Source organism: Poromitra crassiceps, assembly GCF_964638095.1.
Source record: "Poromitra crassiceps genome assembly, chromosome: 2".
Lineage (NCBI taxonomy): Eukaryota > Metazoa > Chordata > Actinopteri > Beryciformes > Melamphaidae > Poromitra > Poromitra crassiceps.
The window spans coordinates 85833343-85858497 of record NC_139624.1 but is presented as its reverse complement, the minus strand read 5'-3'; the positions used below and the strand labels follow the sequence as shown (position 1 = coordinate 85858497).

The 25155-nt window shown below is 47.3% G+C and overlaps 1 protein-coding gene across 4 annotated transcripts in view; it reads left to right on the top strand.

Annotated features, from left to right (window-relative positions):
- dlgap1b (discs, large homolog-associated protein 1b) overlaps positions 1-25155 on the top strand; it is a gene marked incomplete at both ends in the record, with an annotated part of 94932 nt that overhangs the window by 66419 nt on the left and 3358 nt on the right. For 3 of the 4 annotated variants that reach the window (XM_083653622.1, XM_083653620.1, XM_083653619.1), the window contains 3 exons: positions 7375-7766; positions 11701-11780; positions 24496-24911. In XM_083653622.1, coding sequence (XP_083509748.1) covers positions 7375-7766; positions 11701-11780; positions 24496-24911 — 888 coding nt within the window. Of the gene's footprint in view, positions 1-7374; positions 7792-11700; positions 11781-24495; positions 24912-25155 lie in introns of all 4 variants that reach the window. The other variant, XM_083653621.1, reaches the window with a different exon arrangement.

The following is a 25155-nucleotide window of genomic DNA, read 5'->3' as shown; positions in this document are numbered from 1 at the left end:
AAAAGGATAATAGCTGACTTAGTTCTTGGCTGATAACGCTTTCACAGCCCACCGAGATTTGAGAGATGTTCAGTGATTAATATCAGTGATAATTTCCTCCCCTCCAGATGGTTATGTAGTGTTTTGGAAATGAACTGTGCGTGGGTTTTCCTCCCTCCCTCCCTTGTGTTGACTGACTGCACTCAGCATGTCTGTCCTAACCTGACGCTGCCAGATGGGGGCGTCAGCTTATGTCTGTCCCTGCCTGTCACTGATTGACGAGGCGCAGAGAGAGGAATGCAGGTAACCAGGCTCTCTATTTGAACTTGGAACACAGGAAAGTGGGTTAAGTGGATTGAATCTATTGCCTAACAGGGAGCAGCTGCCTGCCACATTTAGCATTGGCTGACAGTTGTAAACAAGCTCTTATCTGGTGATGCAGGGGACACCATTTATTTTGTTCCACAAATGTTTTGTATGGATATGCATGCTTATGTTATGATATGCATGCTTATGTTATGGGGGGTCCATTTGAATGGAACGCAGTGCATTCAAGAGCCGCAAAGAGCAACGGTTTGCCCAGGATGTTTATAACACTGGTGCCATTTGCACTCAATCCTCCGTCCTTCACAAGCACTCACACATGCTAAATATACTCTTTTAAAAGGCCACATTCACACACACACACACACACACACACACACACACACACACACACACACACACACACACACACACAGTGAGCTATTGTGTCTGAGAGAGTTCAGGCATCTGGAGAGCAGAAACCCTCTCCGGTGCCCTCTGACCTCTGGTGACTAGAGGGCTGTAGACTGACATGAGGGCCTCTGGCAGACTTTCAGGTGACTCATAATAAGGCTCAGAGGACTTTTAAAGGACTTATTGTATTTGTATGGAGTGTGTGCAGGGTTCCTTGTGCCTCTCTCCTATTTCTCCGTCTTTTTGTTTGAGGACAACATATCGTGTTTTGAAGCACAAGGCTGTTGTGTACAGCTTTGTTGTGTTTTGATGCTAACTCGTAGCGAGTTTGGGAGCTGCCTTGTGCTGCCATCAGCTCGTTCATGACGTGCTACACACATACTGTCGTGTAGCTCTTCACACGGTGTGAACTTTCAGGTTATTGTCACCACATGACATTGTCCCAGAAACCGCAGCGACAACAAGGCCGTTTGACAAGAGGATTCACAGATAAACTGGTTGGTGGAGTTTAGCGTCGGGCCGCACACCCTGCCAAGGCCAGCGCGTCGCCTCCTCCGCAGGCTATAAACATCATTACATATTCATTTGCAACACCCTGCCACTTGATGGCTCACTCTGTGCTGATGGTGTTTACTCGTCTGATTTGTAGCTCTGCTAGCTGCTTGCCATTCTTCCCGCCGTGTCTCCTTGTCGGCTGCTGTTGAGCCGAGCGTCGCTGCAGCTGCAGTGTTAGCCTGTCAAGGTAAACAAACGGCCAACAGAAGCTTCCCTCTGCCTGCTGCTGTTCAAACGCCAAGCCTGCCAGCCAACATCGTGTTGCTACGTGTCACCATGGTGACGCTATATCACAAAGGACTCCAGCTGGTTCTGTGTGTGTGTGTGTGTGTGTGTGTGTGTGTGTGTGTGTGTGTGTGTGTGTGCACGCACGCGAGAGAGAGAGAGAGAGAGAGAGAGAGAGAGAGCAGACGGAGGCAGGCAGTTCCTCCACCCCCTCAGTTCTTCTTGTCTGTCTGCTATTCTCTGCCCTCTCCCCTCTGGCAGAGCCTCATCCCAAACACAGTGCAGCTGGGCTCAGCGTACCCACCGCCCCCTTTCCTGCCCTTTCTATTTGTTTGGATGGCGGTGGATTTGCCCTTGGCCCCCACGCGGGGGAGCCCGATGCTGCTTAAGCCAGACTCTCTTTGAAGTGGCCTCCTCTCTATCACACACACACAGACTGGAGATTACAAGGCAGGTCCCTGCCTTCAATCTGTTCACGTTAGTAACATGAACTTGCTTGATTGTATAAATGGCATACACCTACACCTACACGCACACACACACACACACACACACACACACACACACACACACACACAGACACACTGAGACACGCAGTCAAATGGGACACTGTGATCAGCAGAGCCAGAGAGGTAGCTATTATTATTATTTTCTTTGTTTTTTGTTTTCCCTCTGTGGGCCAGAGAAAGAATGGAGCCTAGCTTTGTTTCAGGGGAGGAGAGGTGAATGGAGCCTAGCTTTGTTTCAGGGGAGGAGAGGACCTTTCTTTGATATTGTCAGGCCCTGGGGAGGAGGTGGGCTTTGCCAGAAGGGACTGCTATTCACAGCGACTTGTCGGCATGGGACTTTTGAAGCATTTATCAAAGAGGGATTTGGCCAAGAGCCAGCAGAGTTTTGTCATTCACAAACTCTTCTCTTCTCTGGAATGACAGTCGCTGCACCTCTGCTCTGCACAGGAACACTACTGACACACCTCTGCTCTGCACAGGAACACTACTGACACACCTCTGCTCTGCACAGGAACACTACTGACACACCTCTGCTCTGCACAGGAACACTACTGACACACCTCTGCTCTGCACAGGAACACTACTGACACACCTCTGCTCTGCACAGGAACACTACTGACACACCTCTGCTCTGCACAGGAACACTACTGACACACCTCTGCTCTGCACAGGAGCACTACTGACACACCTCTGCTCTGCACAGGAGCACTACTGACACACCTCTGCTCTGCACAGGAACACTACTGACACACCTCTGCTCTGCACAGGAACACTACTGACACACCTCTGCTCTGCACAGGAACACTACTGACACACCTCTGCTCTGCACGGGAACATTACTGACACACCTCTGCTCTGCACAGGAACACTACTGACACACCTCTGCTCTGCACAGGAACACTACTGACACACCTCTGCTCTGCACAGGAGCACTACTGACACACCTCTGCTCTGCACGGGAACATTACTGACACACCTCTGCTCTGCACAGGAACACTACTGACATCACCTCTGCTCTGCACAGGAACACTACTGACACACCTCTGCTCTGCACAGGAGCACTACTGACACACCTCTGCTCTGCACAGGAGCACTACTGACACACCTCTGCTCTGCACAGGAGCACTACTGACACACCTCTGCTCTGCACAGGAACACTACTGACACACCTCTGCTCTGCACAGGAGCACTACTGACACACCTCTGCTCTGCACAGGAGCACTAGTGACACACCTCTGCTCTGCACAGGAACACTACTGACACACCTCTGCTCTGCACAGGAACACTACTGACACACCTCTGCTCTGCACAGGAACACTACTGACACACCTCTGCTCTGCACTCCACCGTGATCAAAGTAGCATGAACTTAATATTATGAAGAAATGAGAGAAAAGGCGACGTGTGCTAGTCGTTAGGCTCTTTCACACACAGATCGCGCAAAATTGCAGTTCAGAAGGCCCACAAAGCCAGCAGCCTCGCCACAGAAATTGCTTTCACACAGCCAAGCAGCACGGCCACATTCCCATCCTGCGGTGTGCTTTCAGGTGACAGCCACCGCTCCCGGATTGAAAGGCGAGCGGAGGCATTTTCACTCAGTTCCTCGCCCAAATGAATATTTTCATAGGTTAGTGTAGCCTAGCCTACTGTATGATGAACAAATTCATTCAACAACCAAACATCGCTGATGTATGCCAGCCAACGAGGTGCAGCTGCGGTTGTTAAGGATAAGCTGATAAAGCTGCGCTCGTTAAGGATCAGATAAAACACGAAAGTGTTGTCCACATGCATGGTAACAAGGCTTTCAATATTCATCTGATCGACTTTATGCATCACAGACACACCAGCATGTAGCCTATTAGGTAGGCTACAAGGCTAATTCTTATCTTTTGGTTCCAGTTTTTGTAAAGCAAATTATTCCCATCAAGTAGCCACAGACAGCTATAGTCCTCTGAAGCTTATTATTATATCCGTTAATTTTACCTACTAATGTCAACATCGTTTGAGCATAAAGCCTAACCTACTTACAGGCACGGAGCATTCCTCCTGGCGTCCCTGCAGTCATGATTGTATAGGCTACTTTTTTTTACTTTCATTCATGCACTTTCTTGCTGCATGAGGTGATTTTCTCTGTAATTTTTTTATGAATGAGCTGACCATTCGCACCGTTCCGGCTTGCTGCTCCGACGCTTTCAAGTGGAGGCGGGTTACCTGGTAATCCGGCGCTGTGACAAGGTCGGCTGGCGGAAAGAAAGGCGTACAACAATTACCCACCAACACGCGTTCAGAACTTTCACATCGGAGGCGCGGATCCTATTTTCCGTGCATTTTGCGGCTTTCAAGGCCGGTGTGAAAGCACCTAGAGTGTATCTGTGGTGGTGAAGAGGGGTTTCCACACTCCCTCTTAAGGGTCTGCTGGAATCCAGTGTCACATTCCGCCTTCCAGGGACACACACACACTGGGTCCTTGACTGTAGTGTGTGTGTGTGTGTGTGTGTGTGTGTGTGTGTGTGTGTGTGTGTGTGTGTGTGTGTGTGTGTGTGTGTGTGTGTGTGTGTGTGTGTGTGTGTGTGTGTGTGTGTGTGTGTGTGTGTTGTGTGTGTGTGTGTGTGGGGGGGGGGGGGGGGGGGGGGGGGGTCCAGGGGGGTATAGTGCTTTCATGGCTGCAAGAAGACCAAACTATTGTCCACCTCTGTGGAAACTTGGCCTCTGTCTTATCAAGACAGTTGTTTTGGTCAACGACCCCCCCCCCCCCCCCCCCCTCTCTCTCTCTCTCTCTCTCCCACTGCTGTCATGGTGGTGCGGCACTGAGCAGCCAAAAAGGGATCCGAAGATTCCACTTACTCTGTTTTTTGGACCACACAAATTCTGGATTTCTCAAATCTGGCAACTATAATCCATGAGCCATTCATTTTTGGCTCAAATGTTTGATGGCTCACTAGTACACACACACACACACACACACACACACACACACACACTTGCACACATCAGTCTCCGGTTTGGTCCAGATCATTGTTTGACAACAGTTTCAGATGGATGGAGACTATATCAGTGGCAGGAAGTCTGTGGTCTCCATTGATGTGGAGAGTTTGAAAACATTGTGTCAATCTATGATGCCCCTGTGCGCGTACATGTGTGTGTGGGGGCCCCTGTGCGCGTACATGTGTGTGTGGGGGGGCCCCTGTGCGCGTACATGTGTGTGGGGGCATGTTCCGTCTCCTGAGTGTGTTTACTTAACCTGTCTCGGCAGTCGAGCCCCTGTCATTCTCCGGTGTGTCTGGCCCTCGCAGTGACAGCTAGGCGCGGCGCGGCGCGGTGTCTCCGGTTTCATACAGCTCTTTATTGAGTGCATTGAAAAGCCTATGTTCTTTAACCTGATGTGTGACTTTTACATGACTTCAGGGGAGAGCAGCTCTGAAAAGGGCTGACATTCTATCCATGGAACCTCCATGGCTGATAGGGCCAGCAGGACCTGGCCCTCCCCGCTGTCTGTGTGAGGGCGTGGGTGTGTGTGTGTGTTCGCTGTGCCGTCTTTTTGTTCTCTTGGCGGTTTGTACGGTTTTTTTTGTACTCTGTGACCTTTTTCGGAGATCGGGGCCCTGTGTGTCCGATCATGTTCCCGAGACATCTGCGAACCGTGCGGACACCGCTACACATCGAGGCACGCTCGGATACTTTCGCCTGCGACGGCTTTGACAGTAATTCCTGCATCTGCCTTCATCTGTCTCCAGCACAGATGCATCTGACACTTAGAGGCAGGGCGTTACAGAATGGAGATGTAAGAAGTAATTTTCTTTCGCCTTTGTGGCTTGTTACGGCAAAGGCCAACAAAGACTCAGATGTGAGCGACTGTGATCTAATCTCAACACAATCTTCCTCCCTGTCTGAGTACTTTTCAACTTGTCAAAACCTGACTGAGATCCTGTCTGGGATCGTCCAATCACTTCTGCTGAGGGGGGGAGGGAGGAGGGGGGGGGGGGGGGCACTGACAGAACAAGTGGATGAAGTCAGCCCTCCAATATGTCAAGGCCTCTGTAGCTGTCAGTGAGACAGCAAGACAACAAAGAAAACACCACATCCCCTCCTAATGGTTTTACACATGGCTCCTCATGCTGGGTGTGGCAACAGTTGTCTGCCACACACACACACACACACACACACACACACACACACACACAAACGGTCACACACACACACACACACAAACGGTCACACACACACACACACACACACACACACACACACACACACACACACAGCAGCGATCTCACCACGGTAGGATGTTGCCTTTTGTAGGGATTAAAGAGATCCAGGAAACTCACTGTCCTAGTTTTGCGGTGGAGCGAGGAGAGCGACCTAGTTTTGATGATAACACCGGGTCAGAATGGGGATTCCTAGGCATAATGCAGTCAGGGGGTGGCTGTGTTTTGTCTCTTTAGACAGGCCATGTTTTTTTTACCTTCCTCCTGGCATGTTCTATACACAGGCTACTGACTCCGTCTGTGTGTGAGAGCCTCCATTGTCTGCTAACCTGTAGCTGTAACCTGAGAGAGGAGAGCGAGACGGAGAGAGCCATACCGAGCAGTACTGTTGCGGTTTTACCTGACTGCCTGTAATGCTGATTTTAATATCTATTTGCTTTGATTCATCACATAGCCTGGACGATTAGAGCGCTCTGAGCTCTCTCTGTCTCCTACAATTTCATTTAACTGCCGTGATTACACTTAATTATGCATGCAAATAACACCCGGGCACACACGCACACACAGCTATATTCAGCACCGTCAAATTGTTCAGAGTACAAGTACAAGTGGGTAGAGGACTGAGGGGTTTGAGCCATCTAGATCAGTAGGTTAAGTGGCTAGCATGCTAATCCTTTTAGCTGCCTGTGATGTGGTGAAGTTGGCCCTAATCTACTAACTGTCCAGTGTCCATTTCAGTTCCAGCAGAGATCTCAGGCCTCTGGCTAAACAGTCAGTGTGTTAGTCTAGCTGTCACACAAATCATTTCCTCAGTCATTTTCATATTCTAGCCTATTTACTTTTCATTCATTTTCTCTTGATCTGTACTATTATTTTGCCCACCCTGCACCCTGTAATGTGTATATTTTAATTTCATTCATATTCTAGCGTTTCCCCCCTCCCAGTCTTATTTATATCATTTTCTTCTTTGTTGTATCCTATTGTTTACTTTTGCAACAACCCAATTTCCCCACAGGGATCATTCAAGTTTCATTTTGTTCAATAGGAAAAAACATTTTTCGACAGTTATGTATTCACTGTGTAGGCATGGATATGTAGGATATGGTTCATTATATATATATCTGGACATGGATATGTAGGATATGGTTCATTATATATATATATCTCTCTCTCTCCTCCCTGCAGTATCATCATGCATCACCACCTACAAGAAGACCCCTCCCCCAGTCCCGCCGCGGACCACCCCGTCCAAACCCTTCATCTCCATCACGGCCCAGAGCAGCACCGAGTCGGCCCAGGACGCTTACATGGACGGGGGGAGCGGGGGGACGCGAGCGGGCATCAGCTCCCAGCCGGGCCTGTCCAACTCCACCGAGAGCATCGACAGCATGAAGGCGCTGACGGCGGCCATCGAGGCGGCTAACGCCCAGGTGCACGGCCCCGCCAGCCAGCACGTCACCAACAGCACCATCACCATCACCACCACCGCCACCACCTCCGCAGTCACCCACGTCTCCGCCGCCGACAGCAAGGCGCAGAGGGACGCGCTCCGCAAGTGCCTCTCCATAGGGATCCAGGTGAGAGGAGCTGTGGAGCCAATGGGTGGTTGCACGATAGAAGTTGACGAGTGACGACGAATAAAACTCTGGAACAGACGGCTGATATTTCAGGGTTTCCGGTGTTGAGCGGATATGTCCACCCCAAGACTTCTGCATCCGTCATGGTTTACAGTCCAACGACGTCTCATAGCAGCTATATATTATTATGATTAGCCTGATACTGTCTGGACCTGAAACACCTACAATCTATATATTATTATGATTAGCCTGATACTGTCTGGACCTGAAACACCTACAATCTATATATTATTATGATTAGCCTGATACTGTCTGGACCTGAAACACCTACAATCTATATATTATTATGATTAGCCTGATACTGTCTGGACCTGAAACACCTACAATCTATATATTATTATGATTAGCCTGATACTGTCTGGACCTGAAACACCTACAATCTATATATTATTATGATTAGCCTGATACTGTCTGGACCTGAAACACCTACAATCTATATATTATTATGATTAGCCTGATACTGTCTGGACCTGAAACACCTACAATCTATATATTATTATGATTAGCCTGATACTGTCTGGACCTGAAACACCTACAATCTATATATTATTATGATTAGCCTGATACTGTCTGGACCTGAAACACCTACAATCTATATATTATTATGATTAGCCTGATACTGTCTGGACCTGAAACACCTACAATCTATATATTATTATGATTAGCCTGATACTGTCTGGACCTGAAACACCTACAATCTATATATTATTATGATTAGCCTGATACTGTCTGGACCTGAAACACCTACAATCTATATATTATTATGATTAGCCTGATACTGTCTGGACCTGAAACACCTACAATCTATATATTATTATGATTAGCCTGATACTGTCTGGACCTGAAACACCTACAATCTATATATTATTATGATTAGCCTGATACTGTCTGGACCTGAAACACCTACAATCTATATATTATTATGATTAGCCTGATACTGTCTGGACCTGAAACACCTACAATCTATATATTATTATGATTAGCCTGATACTGTCTGGACCTGAAACACCTACAATCTATATATTATTATGATTAGCCTGATACTGTCTGGACCTGAAACACCTACAATCTATATATTATTATGATTAGCCTGATACTGTCTGGACCTGAAACACCTACAATCTATATATTATTATGATTAGCCTGATACTGTCTGGACCTGAAACACCTACAATCTATATATTATTATGATTAGCCTGATACTGTCTGGACCTGAAACACCTACAATCTATATATTATTATGATTAGCCTGATACTGTCTGGACCTGAAACACCTACAATCTATATATTATTATGATTAGCCTGATACTGTCTGGACCTGAAACACCTACAATCTATATATTATTATTATTAGCCTGATACTGTCTGGACCTGAAACACCTACAATCTATATATTATTATTATTAGCCTGATACTGTCTGGACCTGAAACACCTACAATCTATATATTATTATTATTAGCCTGATACTGTCTGGACCTGAAACACCTACAATCTATATATTATTATGATTAGCCTGATACTGTCTGGACCTGAAACACCTACAATCTATATATTATTATTATTAGCCTGATACTGTCTGGACCTGAAACACCTACAATCTATATATTATTATGATTAGCCTGATACTGTCTGGACCTGAAACACCTACAATCTATATATTATTATTATTAGCCTGATACTGTCTGGACCTGAAACACCTACAATCTATATATTATTATGATTAGCCTGATACTGTCTGGACCTGAAACACCTACAATCTATATATTATTATGATTAGCCTGATACTGTCTGGACCTGAAACACCTACAATCTATATATTATTATTATTAGCCTGATACTGTCTGGACCTGAAACACCTACAATCTATATATTATTATGATTAGCCTGATACTGTCTGGACCTGAAACACCTACAATCTATATATTATTATTATTAGCCTGATACTGTCTGGACCTGAAACACCTACAATCTATATATTATTATGATTAGCCTGATACTGTCTGGACCTGAAACACCTACAATCTATATATTATTATTATTAGCCTGATACTGTCTGGACCTGAAACACCTACAATCTATATATTATTATTATTAGCCTGATACTGTCTGGACCTGAAACACCTACAATCTATATATTATTATTATTAGCCTGATACTGTCTGGACCTGAAACACCTACAATCTATATATTATTATTATTAGCCTGATACTGTCTGGACCTGAAACACCTACAATCTATATATTATTATGATTAGCCTGATACTGTCTGGACCTGAAACACCTACAATCTATATATTATTATTATTAGCCTGATACTGTCTGGACCTGAAACACCTACAATCTATATATTATTATGATTAGCCTGATACTGTCTGGACCTGAAACACCTACAATCTATATATTATGATTAGCCTGATACTGTCTGGACCTGAAACACCTACAATCTATATATTATTATTATTAGCCTGATACTGTCTGGACCTGAAACACCTACAATCTATATATTATTATTATTAGCCTGATACTGTCTGGACCTGAAACACCTACAATCTATATATTATTATTATTAGCCTGATACTGTCTGGACCTGAAACACCTACAATCTATATATTATTATTATTAGCCTGATACTGTCTGGACCTGAAACACCTACAATCTATATATTATTATGATTAGCCTGATACTGTCTGGACCTGAAACACCTACAATCTATATATTATTATTAGCCTGATACTGTCTGGACCTGAAACACCTACAATCTATATATTATTATGATTAGCCTGATACTGTCTGGACCTGAAACACCTACAATCTATATATTATTATGATTAGCCTGATACTGTCTGGACCTGAAACACCTACAATCTATATATTATTATGATTAGCCTGATACTGTCTGGACCTGAAACACCTACAATCTATATATTATTATGATTAGCCTGATACTGTCTGGACCTGAAACACCTACAATCTATATATTATTATGATTAGCCTGATACTGTCTGGACCTGAAACACCTACAATCTATATATTATTATTATTAGCCTGATACTGTCTGGACCTGAAACACCTACAATGGATCAGCTCCAACTCCATTCTCGCCTCAATCAGACAATGACAATGACCGCAGTTCACGGAACAGGAAGTCTTGGTGCAGACATATCTCATATCAAGTCATATCAACACCGGAAACCCTGAAATATCGTCCGTCTGTCCCAGAGTCGTCAGACTGATAGACTCTGGGTGCCCAGATTGTTAGTTTTTTTATGGCTTGAACGCTTCCAACACGTACAGGCATACAGCGCATGGAGGTGACTCTGACAGTTAGTAGCTAACGTTAGCTAGCTAGCATACAAGGTAAATAGCAAGCTAGGCTCTGTATCACTTAGTACCACTCGGCTAGCGGGCTGGCCCTTCGACCGAGTGGATAAGTCTTGCAGTTGCAATGCTTCGTGGGGCTCCAGAGATCCTAGGTTCGAAGCCACACCTCGGACACCACACTAACATCAACCCAACAAGAGAATACAATTAATAATTCTCACCCAGAGCCTCTCCTCCGCCATGTTTGTTTATCTTTTAGTCACGCCTCTTCCTCGATTTTGATTTGTCTGTCGAAAAAAGTGACATTGATGAGCAGCGCTCTTCTCCAAAAGTTGAAATATTTTCTACTTAAGATGCCCAGAGTGCTCCGTCCAAAAACGCTAGCCGCCGAGAGCGCTGAAACACCAAGTGTGGCGCTAGGAAGAGGAGCACTCTTAGCATGTCTTTACCATAGAAAATGAATTGCAGAAAGGTACTGGCAGCTAAAATAATGCTCTCTGTGGACACGGCACCTAAGCCACCACTCCTCCTCTCCACCCCTGCTGCTGTATAGGTGGAGCCAGAGGAAGCAGCACCAACAGAAGAACAGGCCAAGTTCCAGTCCATAGGCATCCAGGTGGAGGATGAGCGATGGTGAGTAGAGAGAGAGAGAGAGAGAGAAGAGAGAGAGAGCATGAGGCCACACAAGTGAAATTGGATAAGTCAGATGGGATGAATGTGAGAGAGAGAGCATGGGCTTGTGGAGACAGAGAGAGGTTTGTAGTAATGTGGAAGGAGTGCTTGGCCCCCTGCTCTAGCTTCCCCGCAGCAGCTGTCCCCAGCTCAGGGGAGGCTGGCGTCAGAAAGCCCTCAGCCAGGGGCCCCGAGTGACAGCTGGGCCAGAGGATGTGGTGTGGGGAGCCGGGGAGGTGGAGGGCTGAGTTGACAGCCATCTGTTGCTCCAGTCATTGTGATTCAGGGAGCAGGCTACTTTTACAGCTCTGTGTGGGAGGGAGAGAGAGAGAGAGAGAGAGAGAGGGAGGGACTTTTAGGGATTTGTTTAGTTCTGAGAGAGAGGGTGTGCTGTCATCTACAGCCTGTCACTACAGACTACAGCCTATCTTCCAGGCTAAAGTTGCTGGTTTGAAGCAGCCTAGTATGCAGGCTACAGGTTAGCTCACATTGCAGCAGGCCTGTCATGTCTTAGTTACTCTGGCGGGAACTGTCCCGGGAGTTGTGCGAAAAGTCACGCAGGCATTTATGGCTTGTGTGCCAGTAACGCCTGCCTGCGTGCGTCCTGTCAAAACACTGACCCCTCTGTTTGGTGGAGGGAAGATGACTAATTTAGCCACCATGCTGGCTTCTCATACTGTGGCCAAGAGACCTGCTGCGGCAATTCAAACTGAGACATCACCTCAATCAAAAGGTCAGTCTGAGGGCTGACTCCACACTTAAAACCTCACGCTCATACATACACATCAGTGTGAGGGAACACTCACTGATGCTCATACATACACATCAGTGTGAGGGAACACTCACTGATGCTCATACATACACATCAGTGTGAGGGAACACTCACTGATGCTCATACATACACATCAGTGTGAGGGAACACTCACTGATGCTCATACATACACATCAGTGTGAGGGAACACTCACTCACGCTCATACATACACATCAGTGTGAGGGAACACTCACTGACGCTCATACATACACATCAGTGTGAGGGAACACTCACTGACGCTCATACATACACATCAGTGTGAGGGAACACTCACTGACGCTCATACATACACATCAGTGTGAGGGAACACTCACTGACGCTCATACATACACATCAGTGTGAGGGAACACTCACTGACGCTCATACATACACATCAGTGTGAGGGAACACTCACTGATGCTCATACTAACACATCAGTGTGAGGGAACACTCACTGACGCTCATACATACACATCAGTGTGAGGGAACACTCACTGACGCTCATACATACACATCAGTGTGAGGGAACACTCACTGACGCTCATACATACACATCAGTGTGAGGGAACACTCACTGATGCTCATACATACACATCAGTGTGAGGGAACACTCACTGACGCTCATACATACACATCAGTGTGAGGGAACACTCACTGATGCTCATACATACACATCAGTGTGAGGGAACACTCACTGACGCTCATACTAACACATCAGTGTGAGGGAACACTCACTGATGCTCATACATACACATCAGTGTGAGGGAACACTCACTGACGCTCATACATACACATCAGTGTGAGGGAACACTCACTGATGCTCATACTAACACATCAGTGTGAGGAACACTCACTGATGCTCATACATACACATCAGTGTGAGGGAACACTCACTGACGCTCATACATACACATCAGTGTGAGGGAACACTCACTGATGCTCATACTAACACATCAGTGTGAGGAACACTCACTGATGCTCATACATACACATCAGTGTGAGGGAACACTCACTGACGCTCATACATACACATCAGTGTGAGGGAACACTCACTGACGCTCATACATACACATCAGTGTGAGGGAACACTCACTGACGCTCATACTAACACATCAGTGTGAGGGAACACTCACTGATGCTCATACATACACATCAGTGTGAGGGAACACTCACTGATGCTCATACATACACATCAGTGTGAGGAACACTCACTGATGCTCATACATACACATCAGTGTGAGGGAACACTCACTGATGCTCATACATACACATCAGTGTGAGGGAACACTCACTGATGCTCATACATACACATCAGTGTGAGGGAACACTCACTGATGCTCATACTAACACATCAGTGTGAGGGAACACTCACTGATGCTCATACATACACATCAGTGTGAGGGAACACTCACTGATGCTCATACATACACATCAGTGTGAGGGAACACTCACTGATGCTCATACATACACATCAGTGTGAGGGAACACTCACTGATGCTCATACTAACACATCAGTGTGAGGAACACTCACTGATGCTCATACATACACATCAGTGTGAGGGAACACTCACTGATGCTCATACATACACATCAGTGTGAGGGAACACTCACTGATGCTCATACATACACATCAGTGTGAGGAACACTCACTGATGCTCATACATACACATCAGTGTGAGGGAACACTCACTGATGCTCATACATACACATCAGTGTGAGGGAACACTCACTGATGCTCATACATACACATCAGTGTGAGGAACACTCACTGATGCTCATACATACACATCAGTGTGAGGGAACACTCACTGATGCTCATACATACACATCAGTGTGAGGGAACACTCACTGATGCTCATACATACACATCAGTGTGAGGGAACACTCACTGATGCTCATACATACACATCAGTGTGAGGGAACACTCACTGACGCTCATACTAACACATCAGTGTGAGGAACACTCACTGATGCTCATACATACACATCAGTGTGAGGGAACTCACGCTCATACATACACATCAGTGTGAGGGAACACTCACTCACGCTCATACTAACACATCAGTGTGAGGGAACACTCACTCACGCTCATACTAACACATCAGTGTGAGGGAACACTCACTGATGCTCATACATACACATCAGTGTGAGGGAACACTCACTGATGCTCATACATACACATCAGTGTGAGGAACACTCACTGATGCTCATACATACACATCAGTGTGAGGGAACACTCACTGACGCTCATACATACACATCAGTGTGAGGAACACTCACTGATGCTCATACATACACATCAGTGTGAGGGAACACTCACTCACGCTCATACATACACATCAGTGTGAGGGAACACTGTGTGTGTGTGTGTGTGTGTGTGTGTGTGTGTGTGTGTGTGTGTGTGTGTGTGTGTGTGAGTGTGAGTGTGAGAGCGTGTGAGTGTGATTGAGGGGCTTTCTGAGAGAGGAGGTCTCAGCTGACTGACCAAGCTTTGAGAGAAGAGGCTGACTTCCTGAGTTGCCAAGGCAAATATTAACTCCTCCAGAGACACCTACAAATCTGCTGTCTGCCCAAGCCTGGCCATGGGGCCTGGCCATGGGGCCTGGCCATGGGGCCTGGCCATGGGGCCTGGCCGCGATGCAGCATTTCACTAGTTAATGTTTGGAGTGGCTGGCTGGGTGGGTGTTTTTGTTGGTGCATGTTTGATTGTTTACCTGTTGGCATGCATTTGAGCATGTGTATGCGTGTCCGTGCGTGCGCGCACGCGCGCGCGCGTGTGTGTGTGTGTGCATGCATGCTTGTGTGTGCATGTGTGTGCGTGTGAATGCGTGCGTGTCTTGTCCTGGGAGGTCTGGGCATTAGATTTCCAGACGGTGAGAGTGCCAAACTCCCGTGGCCTTGCCCCCGCACTCAAACTCCCCTGTTTGTTTGTTTGTTTGTTTGTTTGTGTGTGTGTGTGTGTGTGTGTGTGTGTGTGTGTGTGTGTGTGTGTGTGTGTGTGTGTGTGTGTGTGTGTGTGTGTGTGTGTGTGTGTGTGTGTGTGTTTGTATAGCTATTTTAGTGAGGACCAATTTGAGTTTTATACCTGGGAAGTGAGGACATTTTAGGAAAGTGACATTTTGACTGATCCTCCTCACTTTCTCACACACCTTCAAAGGGCTTTGAAGGGGTAGGTTAGAATTGGGTCTAGGTGGTGTAATGTTAGGCACCCTCGACTTGGAGTGTTGCCGATGGCAGCTAAACCTATACAGTATACTCAAACGTTAGCTTGATGAGGGGGTCGCAAGGGAGTCCCTAGAAAAATTAGTAAATTGTGTGATTTCACGCGGATGTCAGTGACTAGAAGGTAGACCAAGAAGAGAATGTAAATGGTAAATGGACTGCATTTATATAGCGCTTTTATCCAAAGCACTTTACAATGTGCCTACATTCACCCATTCACACACCGAAGGCGGCCAGCTGCCACGCAGGGTGCTAGCACAGCCATCGGGAGCAATTTGGGGTTCAGTGTCTTGTCCAAGGACACTTCGACATGCGGACTGGAGGAGCCACCGACCTTCTGATTGGTGGACGACCTGCTCTACCTCCTGAGCCACAGCCACCAGAATGTAGTGCATATACTTGGTAATAGCTTTCGTTCTCTCCTGTTATCTCCCCATCTACCTTTTATTATACGTCACGTCCGCTGCATTGAGTCCCATTTTCGAGGAGCTGCACGCAGGTTGTGCCAGCAGGCTCGCCGGCTGCGGTGTAGGCCTCAGTGCATATGACGAGGGCTTTGACGTTGTAGTGTTTTCCACTTTAGGGGCTAGGAATGCGTCAATTAATGTCCTCACTATCTATACTTGTGTATATTGTGTGTGTGTGTGTGTGTGTGTGTGTGTGTGTGTGTGTGTGTGTGTGTGTGTGTGTGTGTGTGTGTGTGTGTGTGTGTGAGATTGTGTGTGTGTGTCCTCATGTGCGTGTGTGTTTATTTGTAGCAGTCGTAGCAGGTCATAACCTCACCTTGCAGTTTGAACTCAGATGAGGCCTCTCTCTAGCAGAAAGGGAGTGGAGGAGAGCTGCAGAAGGAGATGAATGCTACAAACGAGCCGCCTGTCTTTACATAGACTTTACCTGCATTTCTCTCTGCCCAGGCATGTCGGGAGATGTTGCTTTTATTCATGCATCACATATTTACTCCCACACAGATGTACAGTATACAAGTGAACCTTGCTCGGTGATTTGAGGATGTGCTCAGAAAAAACGAAAACATATGAAAAGATCCCTGAATTGCGTTATGCAGGCTAGATACCATTTGATGGATGAATTGATTGATTCCCAAGACATGATGTCAGGTTTGGGTTGGTGGTCACCAGGTGGCTTTGCAGTCACAGGGTAAGTGGAATGTTACATGGTCTATAGTGACTAAACCATATGCACAGCCATCTTGAAAAGTCAACTTCACCTGGCTAAGACCTCCCTGGCTTTTTCGTCCGTGTCCAAAACTGACTGAGTCTGGGATAAGACAAACAAACAGTGAAATGCCTCAGGTCTATACGACTGCTGAGTGTTGATTTGTGGTCCATAAGCATAAAGCATGTGTGTACTGTATTTATTTTTTATTTATTTTTTTCTGATCCCCAATTGTACTGGGCCAATTCGCCCTGCTGTCCCAGTCATGGCTCCTCCACCTGCCTCTGGAGGAGCCTGCCTCCGATACATGTGCAGTCGCCAGCCGCTTCTTTTCACCTAGCGAGGACTTTCACCGGCAGGACGTAGCGCATGGGAGGATCATGCTATTCCCCCCAGTAAGCACTCCCCCCGAACAGGTACCCCAGCCGACCAGAGGAGGCGCTAGTGCAGCGACCAGGACTCGTACCCCACCGGCTTCCCACCCGCAGACACGACCCAATTGTGTCTGTAGGAACGTCTGACCAAGCCGGAAGTACCGCTACCGGGAATTGAACCCGGGTCTCCTCGGTGGGAGGCGAGGTACCTCTACACCAGAGGTTCTCAAATGTTTTTCAGCCAAGGACCCCTTACAAGATAGAAAATATACCGGGGACCCCCTCATTCTGATTTGTGATTTTGGGCTAAGCTTAATTGTTTCCACGGTAACGTGCTCGACTTTTAATTGGATAGGTTTGTTATTAGAATGTAATCCATGAACCATTTTAGATTTAAAGCATAAACTATTTTCGTTGAACTATGAAGATTTTGCAAAAAAATATATATACATTTTTTTTTTACATTACATTTACATTACGTCATTTAGCAGACGCTTTTGTTTTGTCCAAAGCGACTTACAATATCACAATTTGTCAACAGTACAGAAAACCACTATGCAACACAATCAATGACAGCCAAGATATTTTGATAGACTAGCACCATGTAGGAAGTAGTTTGAGAAGGAATAAGTAACATGTAGCATAAAAAAAAAAAAAAAAATTTTACCTGAAAACTTTTCGCGGACCCCCTGGCAAAGACCCTGGGGGTCCGCGGACCCCCATTTGAGAACCACTGCACACTACCCAGACGCCCCTATGTACTGTCCCCTATGTACTGTATTCTTTTCATTGTTCCTCAGTCTTCTACCTTGTTCAGACCACCATCATATCTCCACATTAGTAGTTGTGTGCTCTTTGTGTGTTTTTAGCTATTATTTCAGGTCTTTGTGTTTCTAGTTTGAACTTTTTTCTCTCTAAATGGACGGAAAATAGCAATGCATTGAAGCAAAGTGCCCAGAGGTATAGAGGCTGTCCGAAGGAGGCAGCTTATGGAATGCAAGACTCCCTCTCTATTAGCTCTAGTGTGATTTACAGCTTTCTGCTATATACACACACGAGTAGAACAAGAACGTGTTCTGCTATATACACACACGAGTGGAACAAGAACGTGTTCTGCTATATACACACACGACTGGAACAAGAACGTGTTCTGCTATATACACACACGAGTAGAACAAGAACGTGTTCTGCTATATACACACATGAGTGGAACAAGAACGTGTTCTGCTATATACACACACGAGTAGAACAAGAACGTGTTCTGCTATATACACACATGAGTGGAACAAGAACGTGTTCTGCTATATACACACACGAGTAGAACAAGAACGTGTTCTGCTATATACACACACGAGTAGAACAAGAACGTGTTCTGCTATATACACACACGAGTAGAACAAGAACGTGTTCTGCTATATACACACACGAGTAGAACAAGAACGTGTTCTGCTATATACACACACGAGTAGAACAAGAACGTGTTCTGCTATATACACACACGAGTAGAACAAGAACGTGTTCTGCTATATACACACACGAGTAGAACAAGAACGTGTTCTGCTATATACACACACGAGTTGAACAAGAACGTGTTCTGCTATATACACACACGAGTAGAACAAGAACGTGTTCTGCTATATACACACACGAGTAGAACAAGAACGTGTTCTGCTATATACACACACGAGTAGAACAAGAACGTGTTCTGCTATATACACACACGAGTAGAACACATGAGTGGAACAAGAACGTGTTCTGCTATATACACACACGAGTAGAACAAGAACGTGTTCTGCTATATACACACACAAGTAGAACAAGAACGTGCTCTGCTATATGCACACACGAGTGGAACAAGAACGTGTTCTGCTATATACACACACGAGTAGAACAAGAACGTGCTCTGCTATGTACACACACGAGTGGAACAAGAACGTGTTCTGCTATATACACACACGAGTAGAACAAGAACGTGCTCTGCTATATACACACACGAGTAGAACAAGAACGTGCTCTGCTATATACACACACGAGTGGAACAAGAACGTGTTCTGCTATATACACACACGAGTAGAACAAGAACGTGTTCTGCTATATACACACACGAGTAGAACAAGAACGTGTTCTGCTATATACACACACGAGTTGAACAAGAACGTGTTCTGCTATATACACACACGAGTAGAACAAGAACGTGTTCTGCTATATACACACACGAGTAGAACAAGAACGTGTTCTGCTATATACACACACGAGTAGAACAAGAACGTGTTCTGCTATATACACACACGAGTAGAACAAGAACGTGTTCTGCTATATACACACACGAGTAGAACAAGAACGTGTTCTGCTATATACACACACGAGTAGAACAAGAACGTGCCTTTTCATTCCCTCTCATATTCTGTTTCTGTCTTCCTTTTTTCTCTTTACACGTCACTTATATGTTTTTACCAGCTACTCTTTCACAGTCCCTCTGCTCTCCTCTATTGTTTTCCTTCTCTGTTGTTTTGTTACCTCCTATCTATCAATATGCCTCTCTCTCTGTCTCTCTCTCCCCTACATCCTCCCCTCCCTCTCTCTCTCCCTCCATCTCCCTCTCTCTGTCTCGCTCCCTCCCTCCCCCTCTCTCCCTCCCTCTCTCTCTCTCCCTCCCTCCATCTCTCTCCCTCCCTCTCTCTCTCTCCCCTTCATCCCCCCTCTTTCTCTCCCCCCTCCATCTCTCTCTCTCCCCCCTCCCTCCCTCTCTCTCTGTCTCTCTCTCTCTCCCCCCCCCCCCCTTCCCTCCCTCTCTCTCTCTCACTCTCTGTCTCTCTGTCTGGGCTGTGTTTGGCCTTGCCTGTCTCTGCCCCTGCAGGAAGTTGTTAGCGGGCTGATAGAAAGCAGGCTGAGGTCATTAGAGCCGAACACCTGCTCAGAGGAGTTACTCTTTAACTGCTGTGCACACACACACACACACTCGCAGGCACTGGTACGTACACTACACACGCGCACACACACACACACACACACACACACACACACACACACACCGTTTGATCTACCCCAAAAGCCACTCCCTTGCCCTCTCTCTCTCTCTCTCTGTTCACGGAAGAGAAGAGATGAATGGGAAAGGGGAGGGGCAGATGGAGAGGTAGAGTCAGGAAGATGGAGAGGTAGAGTGTCCGGAGATGGGCCGAGGCAGACGTGATGGAGGAGGACTGAGTGTCTGGAGATGGGCCGAGGCAGAGGTGATGGAGGAAGACTGAGTGTCCGGAGATGTGTCGAGGCAGAGGTGATGGAGGAGGACTGAGTGTCCGGAGATGTGTCGAGGCAGAGGTGATGGAGGAGGACTGAGTGTCTGGAGATGTGTCGAGGCAGAGGTGATGGAGGAGGACTGAGTGTCCGGAGATGTGTCGAGGCAGAGGTGATGGAGGAGGACTGAGTGTCCGGAGATGTATCGAGGCAGAGGTGATGGAGGAGGACTGAGTGTCCGGAGATGTATCGAGGCAGAGGTGATGGAGGAGGACTGAGTGTCCGGAGATGTGTCGAGGCAGAGGTGATGGAGGAGGACTGAGTGTCCGGAGATGGGCCAAGGCAGAGGTGATGGAGGAGGACTGAGTGTCCGGAGATGTGTCGAGGCAGAGGTGATGGAGGAGGACTGAGTGTCCGGAGATGGGCCAAGGCAGAGGTGATGGAGGAGGACTGAGTGTCCGGAGATGGGCCAAGGCAGAGGTGATGGAGGAGGACTGAGTGTCCGGAGATGTGTCGAGGCAGAGGTGATGGAGGAGGACTGAGTGTCCGGAGATGGGCCAAGGCAGAGGTGATGGAGGAGGACTGAGTGTCCGGAGATGGGCCAAGGCAGAGGTGATGGAGCTAGACTGATTTGTGCGTGTCACGCTGCGGGCAGGTCAAGTCGAGGGTCATGTGTGAGAGGGTTGTGGGGATCTAACATAGGGGCGACTGATTAGCAGTAGTCTCGCAGTAGACAGACGTAGATAGATATCTACATCTGGTCACAACTGTTGAAAAGTGGCTAAGGCCCGCCTCCTAAGACAAAAGCAAGATGCATGACAGGCATATGAATTGAGCAACCACGGACCTCCTTATTTGCGTGACGCATCTCGTGGGCAGTACATTTTGAACGATGCACCAATGCACGCAGAGAGCCGGCCTTCTGTCATGATACTATTGGAGCCAGGAGATTTCTCTGGCAAAACCTGGAAATACTGACTTGTGATTCAGACCCTGCTGATGTCAAACGTTCTGACCACATGAGACTAGATTAGAGCTGTCACCTCACAGCAAGAAAGTTGTGGGTTCGAATCTCCACCCGGTCCTTTCTCTGTGCAGTTTGCATGTTGTCCCCATGTTAGTGTGGGTTTCCTCCCACAGTCTAAACTGTGTTTGTGTGTAGTATCATTATGTATATAATGTAGTAAAATGTGTAGTATGAATATGATGCATGTAACGTATGTTGTGTGTGATGTAGTATACAGTACAGTAGGACTGTGATGATGCAATGTAAAGCCTTTGAGACATGCTTGTGTGATAAGGGTCTATAAACTGAACTGAGCTGCTACCAGTCTGTCTTCATGGCTGCTACCAGTCTCTCTTCATGGCTGCTACCAGTCTGTCTTCATGGCTGCTACCAGTCTCTCTTCATGGCTGCTACCAGTCTGTCTTCATGGCTGCTACCAGTCTGTCTTCATGGCTGCTACCAGTCTGTCTTCATGGCTGCTACCAGTCTGTCTTCATGGCTGCTACCAGTCTCTCTTCATGGCTGCTACCAGTCTCTCTTCATGGCTGCTACCAGACCAGTCTCTCTTCATGGCTGCTACCAGTCTCTCTTCATGGCTGCTACCAGTCTGTCTTCATGGCTGCTACCAGTCTCTCTTCATGGCTGCTACCAGTCTCTCTTCATGGCTGCTACCAGTCTCTCTTCATGGCTGCTACCAGACCAGTCTCTCTTCATGGCTGCTACCAGTCTGTCTTCATGGCTGCTACCAGTCTGTCTTCGTGGCTGCTACCAGTCTGTCTTCATGGCTGCTACCAGTCTCTCTTCATGGCTGCTACCAGTCTCTCTTCATGGCTGCTCTTCATGGCTGCTACCAGTCTCTCTTCATGGCTGCTACCAGACCAGTCTCTCTTCATGGCTGCTACCAGTCTCTCTTCATGGCTGCTACCAGTCTGTCTTCATGGCTGCTACCAGTCTCTCTTCATGGCTGCTACCAGTCTCTCTTCATGGCTGCTACCAGTCTCTCTTCATGGCTGCTACCAGTCTGTCTTCATGGCTGCTACCAGTCTGTCTTCATGGCTGCTACCAGTCTCTCTTCATGGCTGCTACCAGTCTGTCTTCATGGCTGCTACCAGTCTCTCTTCATGGCTGCTACCAGTCTGTCTTCATGGCTGCTACCAGTCTGTCTTCATGGCTGCTACCAGTCTCTCTTCATGGCTGTTGGCTTTGCAAAGTGTGTACCTGTTTGTTGACAGCTGAGGTAGTCACAAATATGGAAAAGCAGACATGACTTACACATAGGCCTCTAACATCATGATAATCCATGTTTGATACACCAGAAGGCTAAAATAAGACATGGTTTGGATGTGCATCCATGAGTTGGGACAATGTGTAGCCCACTGGTGTGTTGTTCCTCTTTTGATCTGCTCTCTGTGTGCATCTGTGGGGATTCTGTCAGTGTGCTGTTCTGTGCTCGTGTCAAAGTGCAATGTAAGAGCAAGTGATTGGATGAGCAGCGTTTTGGCAGATTCTTCTATGTCTTAATAAAAGATGTGCTTTCAGTCTTTTAACAGCTTCAACTTGTAATCTGGCAGTGATTAGACTGCTGCCTGTCTAGTCACTGCACAGTCAGTTGGCCAGTTTTCCCCCCTAAGACCCCTATTCCTCTGGCCTCCCATTCATCACAGCTCTATAGAACAAGCCGTGTGTGTGTGTGTGTGTGTGTGTGTGTGTGTGTGTGTGTGTGTGTGTGTGTGTGTGTGTGTGTACGCGCGCGCATGCGTATGCGTGTGTTGATTTTGATCTTTGCACACAAGTGTGTGTGTGTGTGTGTGTGTCTGTCTTGGCACATAGTATGGAGGGACTTGGCAAGGAGTCTCTGACAGGGGCACAAAGCCTCTGAGCCAAATACGACACAGCACACCCAGCTGTAGAGAAGGGTCGTGTGTGTGTGTGTGTGTGTGTGTGTGTGTGTGTGTGTGTGTGTGTGTGTCTGTGTGTGTGTGTGTGTGTGTGTGTGTGTGTGTGCGCGAGTGGTGTGTGTGTGCGAGTGGTGTGTGTGTGTGAGTGGTGTGTGTGTGTGTGTGTGTGTGTGTGTGTGCATGTGTGTGTGCATGTGCATCAGCCCCAGACAAACGGGCTGTGGTGTGACACGCTGTTGCTTTTGAATGAGCCAGGTGACAAGACACACACACACACACACACACACACACACACACGCACAAAAGACTCTCCTCGTTCCAAACGCTATCCACAGCTATCAGATATGGAATCAGTGTGATCATTTGAATTCCATACTGGGACCACCTCCAAGAAGCGGGTGTCAACAATATTAGCATAATTGACTTCTAAAAGGAAGACACTGATATCAGATCAGTAGCAGATGGAAAAATGAAACGCACTCCCTCTCTGTCCTGGCCTGATCACATGAACTCACATTCTGTTTCCTTCTGCGGCTCAGTCTGGCCTCCTGCCTGCCCCAGTGCACGGGCCAATCAGGGACCTGCCTCGTAGTTGACAACGTACCCAACCAATCGCGGACTGCCACTGGCAAAACAATATGGCGGCTTCCGAAGCAACGAGCGTGAGCAGTAACGTTAACGTTCGTAGAGTAAACACTCTACGCTCACTCTAGAATTAGACTCAATAACAACAATTAAACAAGAACAAGCACAAGCAGAGTTTCTCGATGGAAAAGACATTTTCGCCTTTCTTCCCAGTGGATTTGGATTGGATTTGGCAACGGCTGAAGAAGTTGTCTGTCAAGGCAAGTACTCCGCCCACTGACATGGATGTGGACGGCTTAGAGTCCAGACTGATAGGTAGAGTGAAACAGAAGGTGAGATCATGTGATCAGGATGGCTTTTACAGGCTCTCTCTCTGTCCTCTCTCTCCTTCAGTTACCGCAGGATGACTCGCTCCAACAGCGTCACCACAGCTGTGCAGGCCGACCTGGACGACCCGGCGGACGGCCCGGCGCTGCCCCCGCGGCACTGTGCCACCATGCCACGGCAGCACAGCCGCGACGCCGCCACCTCCACCGTCAGCATCCAGGGCTCGGGGAACCACTACCACGCCTGTACCCAGGATGACTACGGCGAGGTGGGCTTCGACCCCTCCATCCTGCCCCCTCCGGACCCCTGGATGGACAGCGTGGTCGAGCCCCAGGACGAGGCGCTGGAGGCGGCCGGCCGCTCGGTGTGCCCCCAGGACGGCCGCTGGTTCCTCAAGCTGCTGCAGGCCGAGACGGAGCGCATGGAGGGCTGGTGCAGACAGATGGAGACGGACGAGATGGAGAACCAGCTGCCGGAAGAGAGTGAGTAGAGTCACAGAGTTTATGTGTCAAAACACTGGAGACAAGAAATAAATAATTAATTTATTTATTATTATTGTGTCCTGCCACAAAGTGACTGAGGATTTGGGACCATGAGTGGCAGGTGGATAGATATGAAAGTCCTTTGCACACTGGTGATATTGTCTTTCTTCTCCCTGCTTCTCTATAGTTCCTCGAGACATTTTATTATGTATTTATTTTTTATAATTTACTCAATATCCTCTCC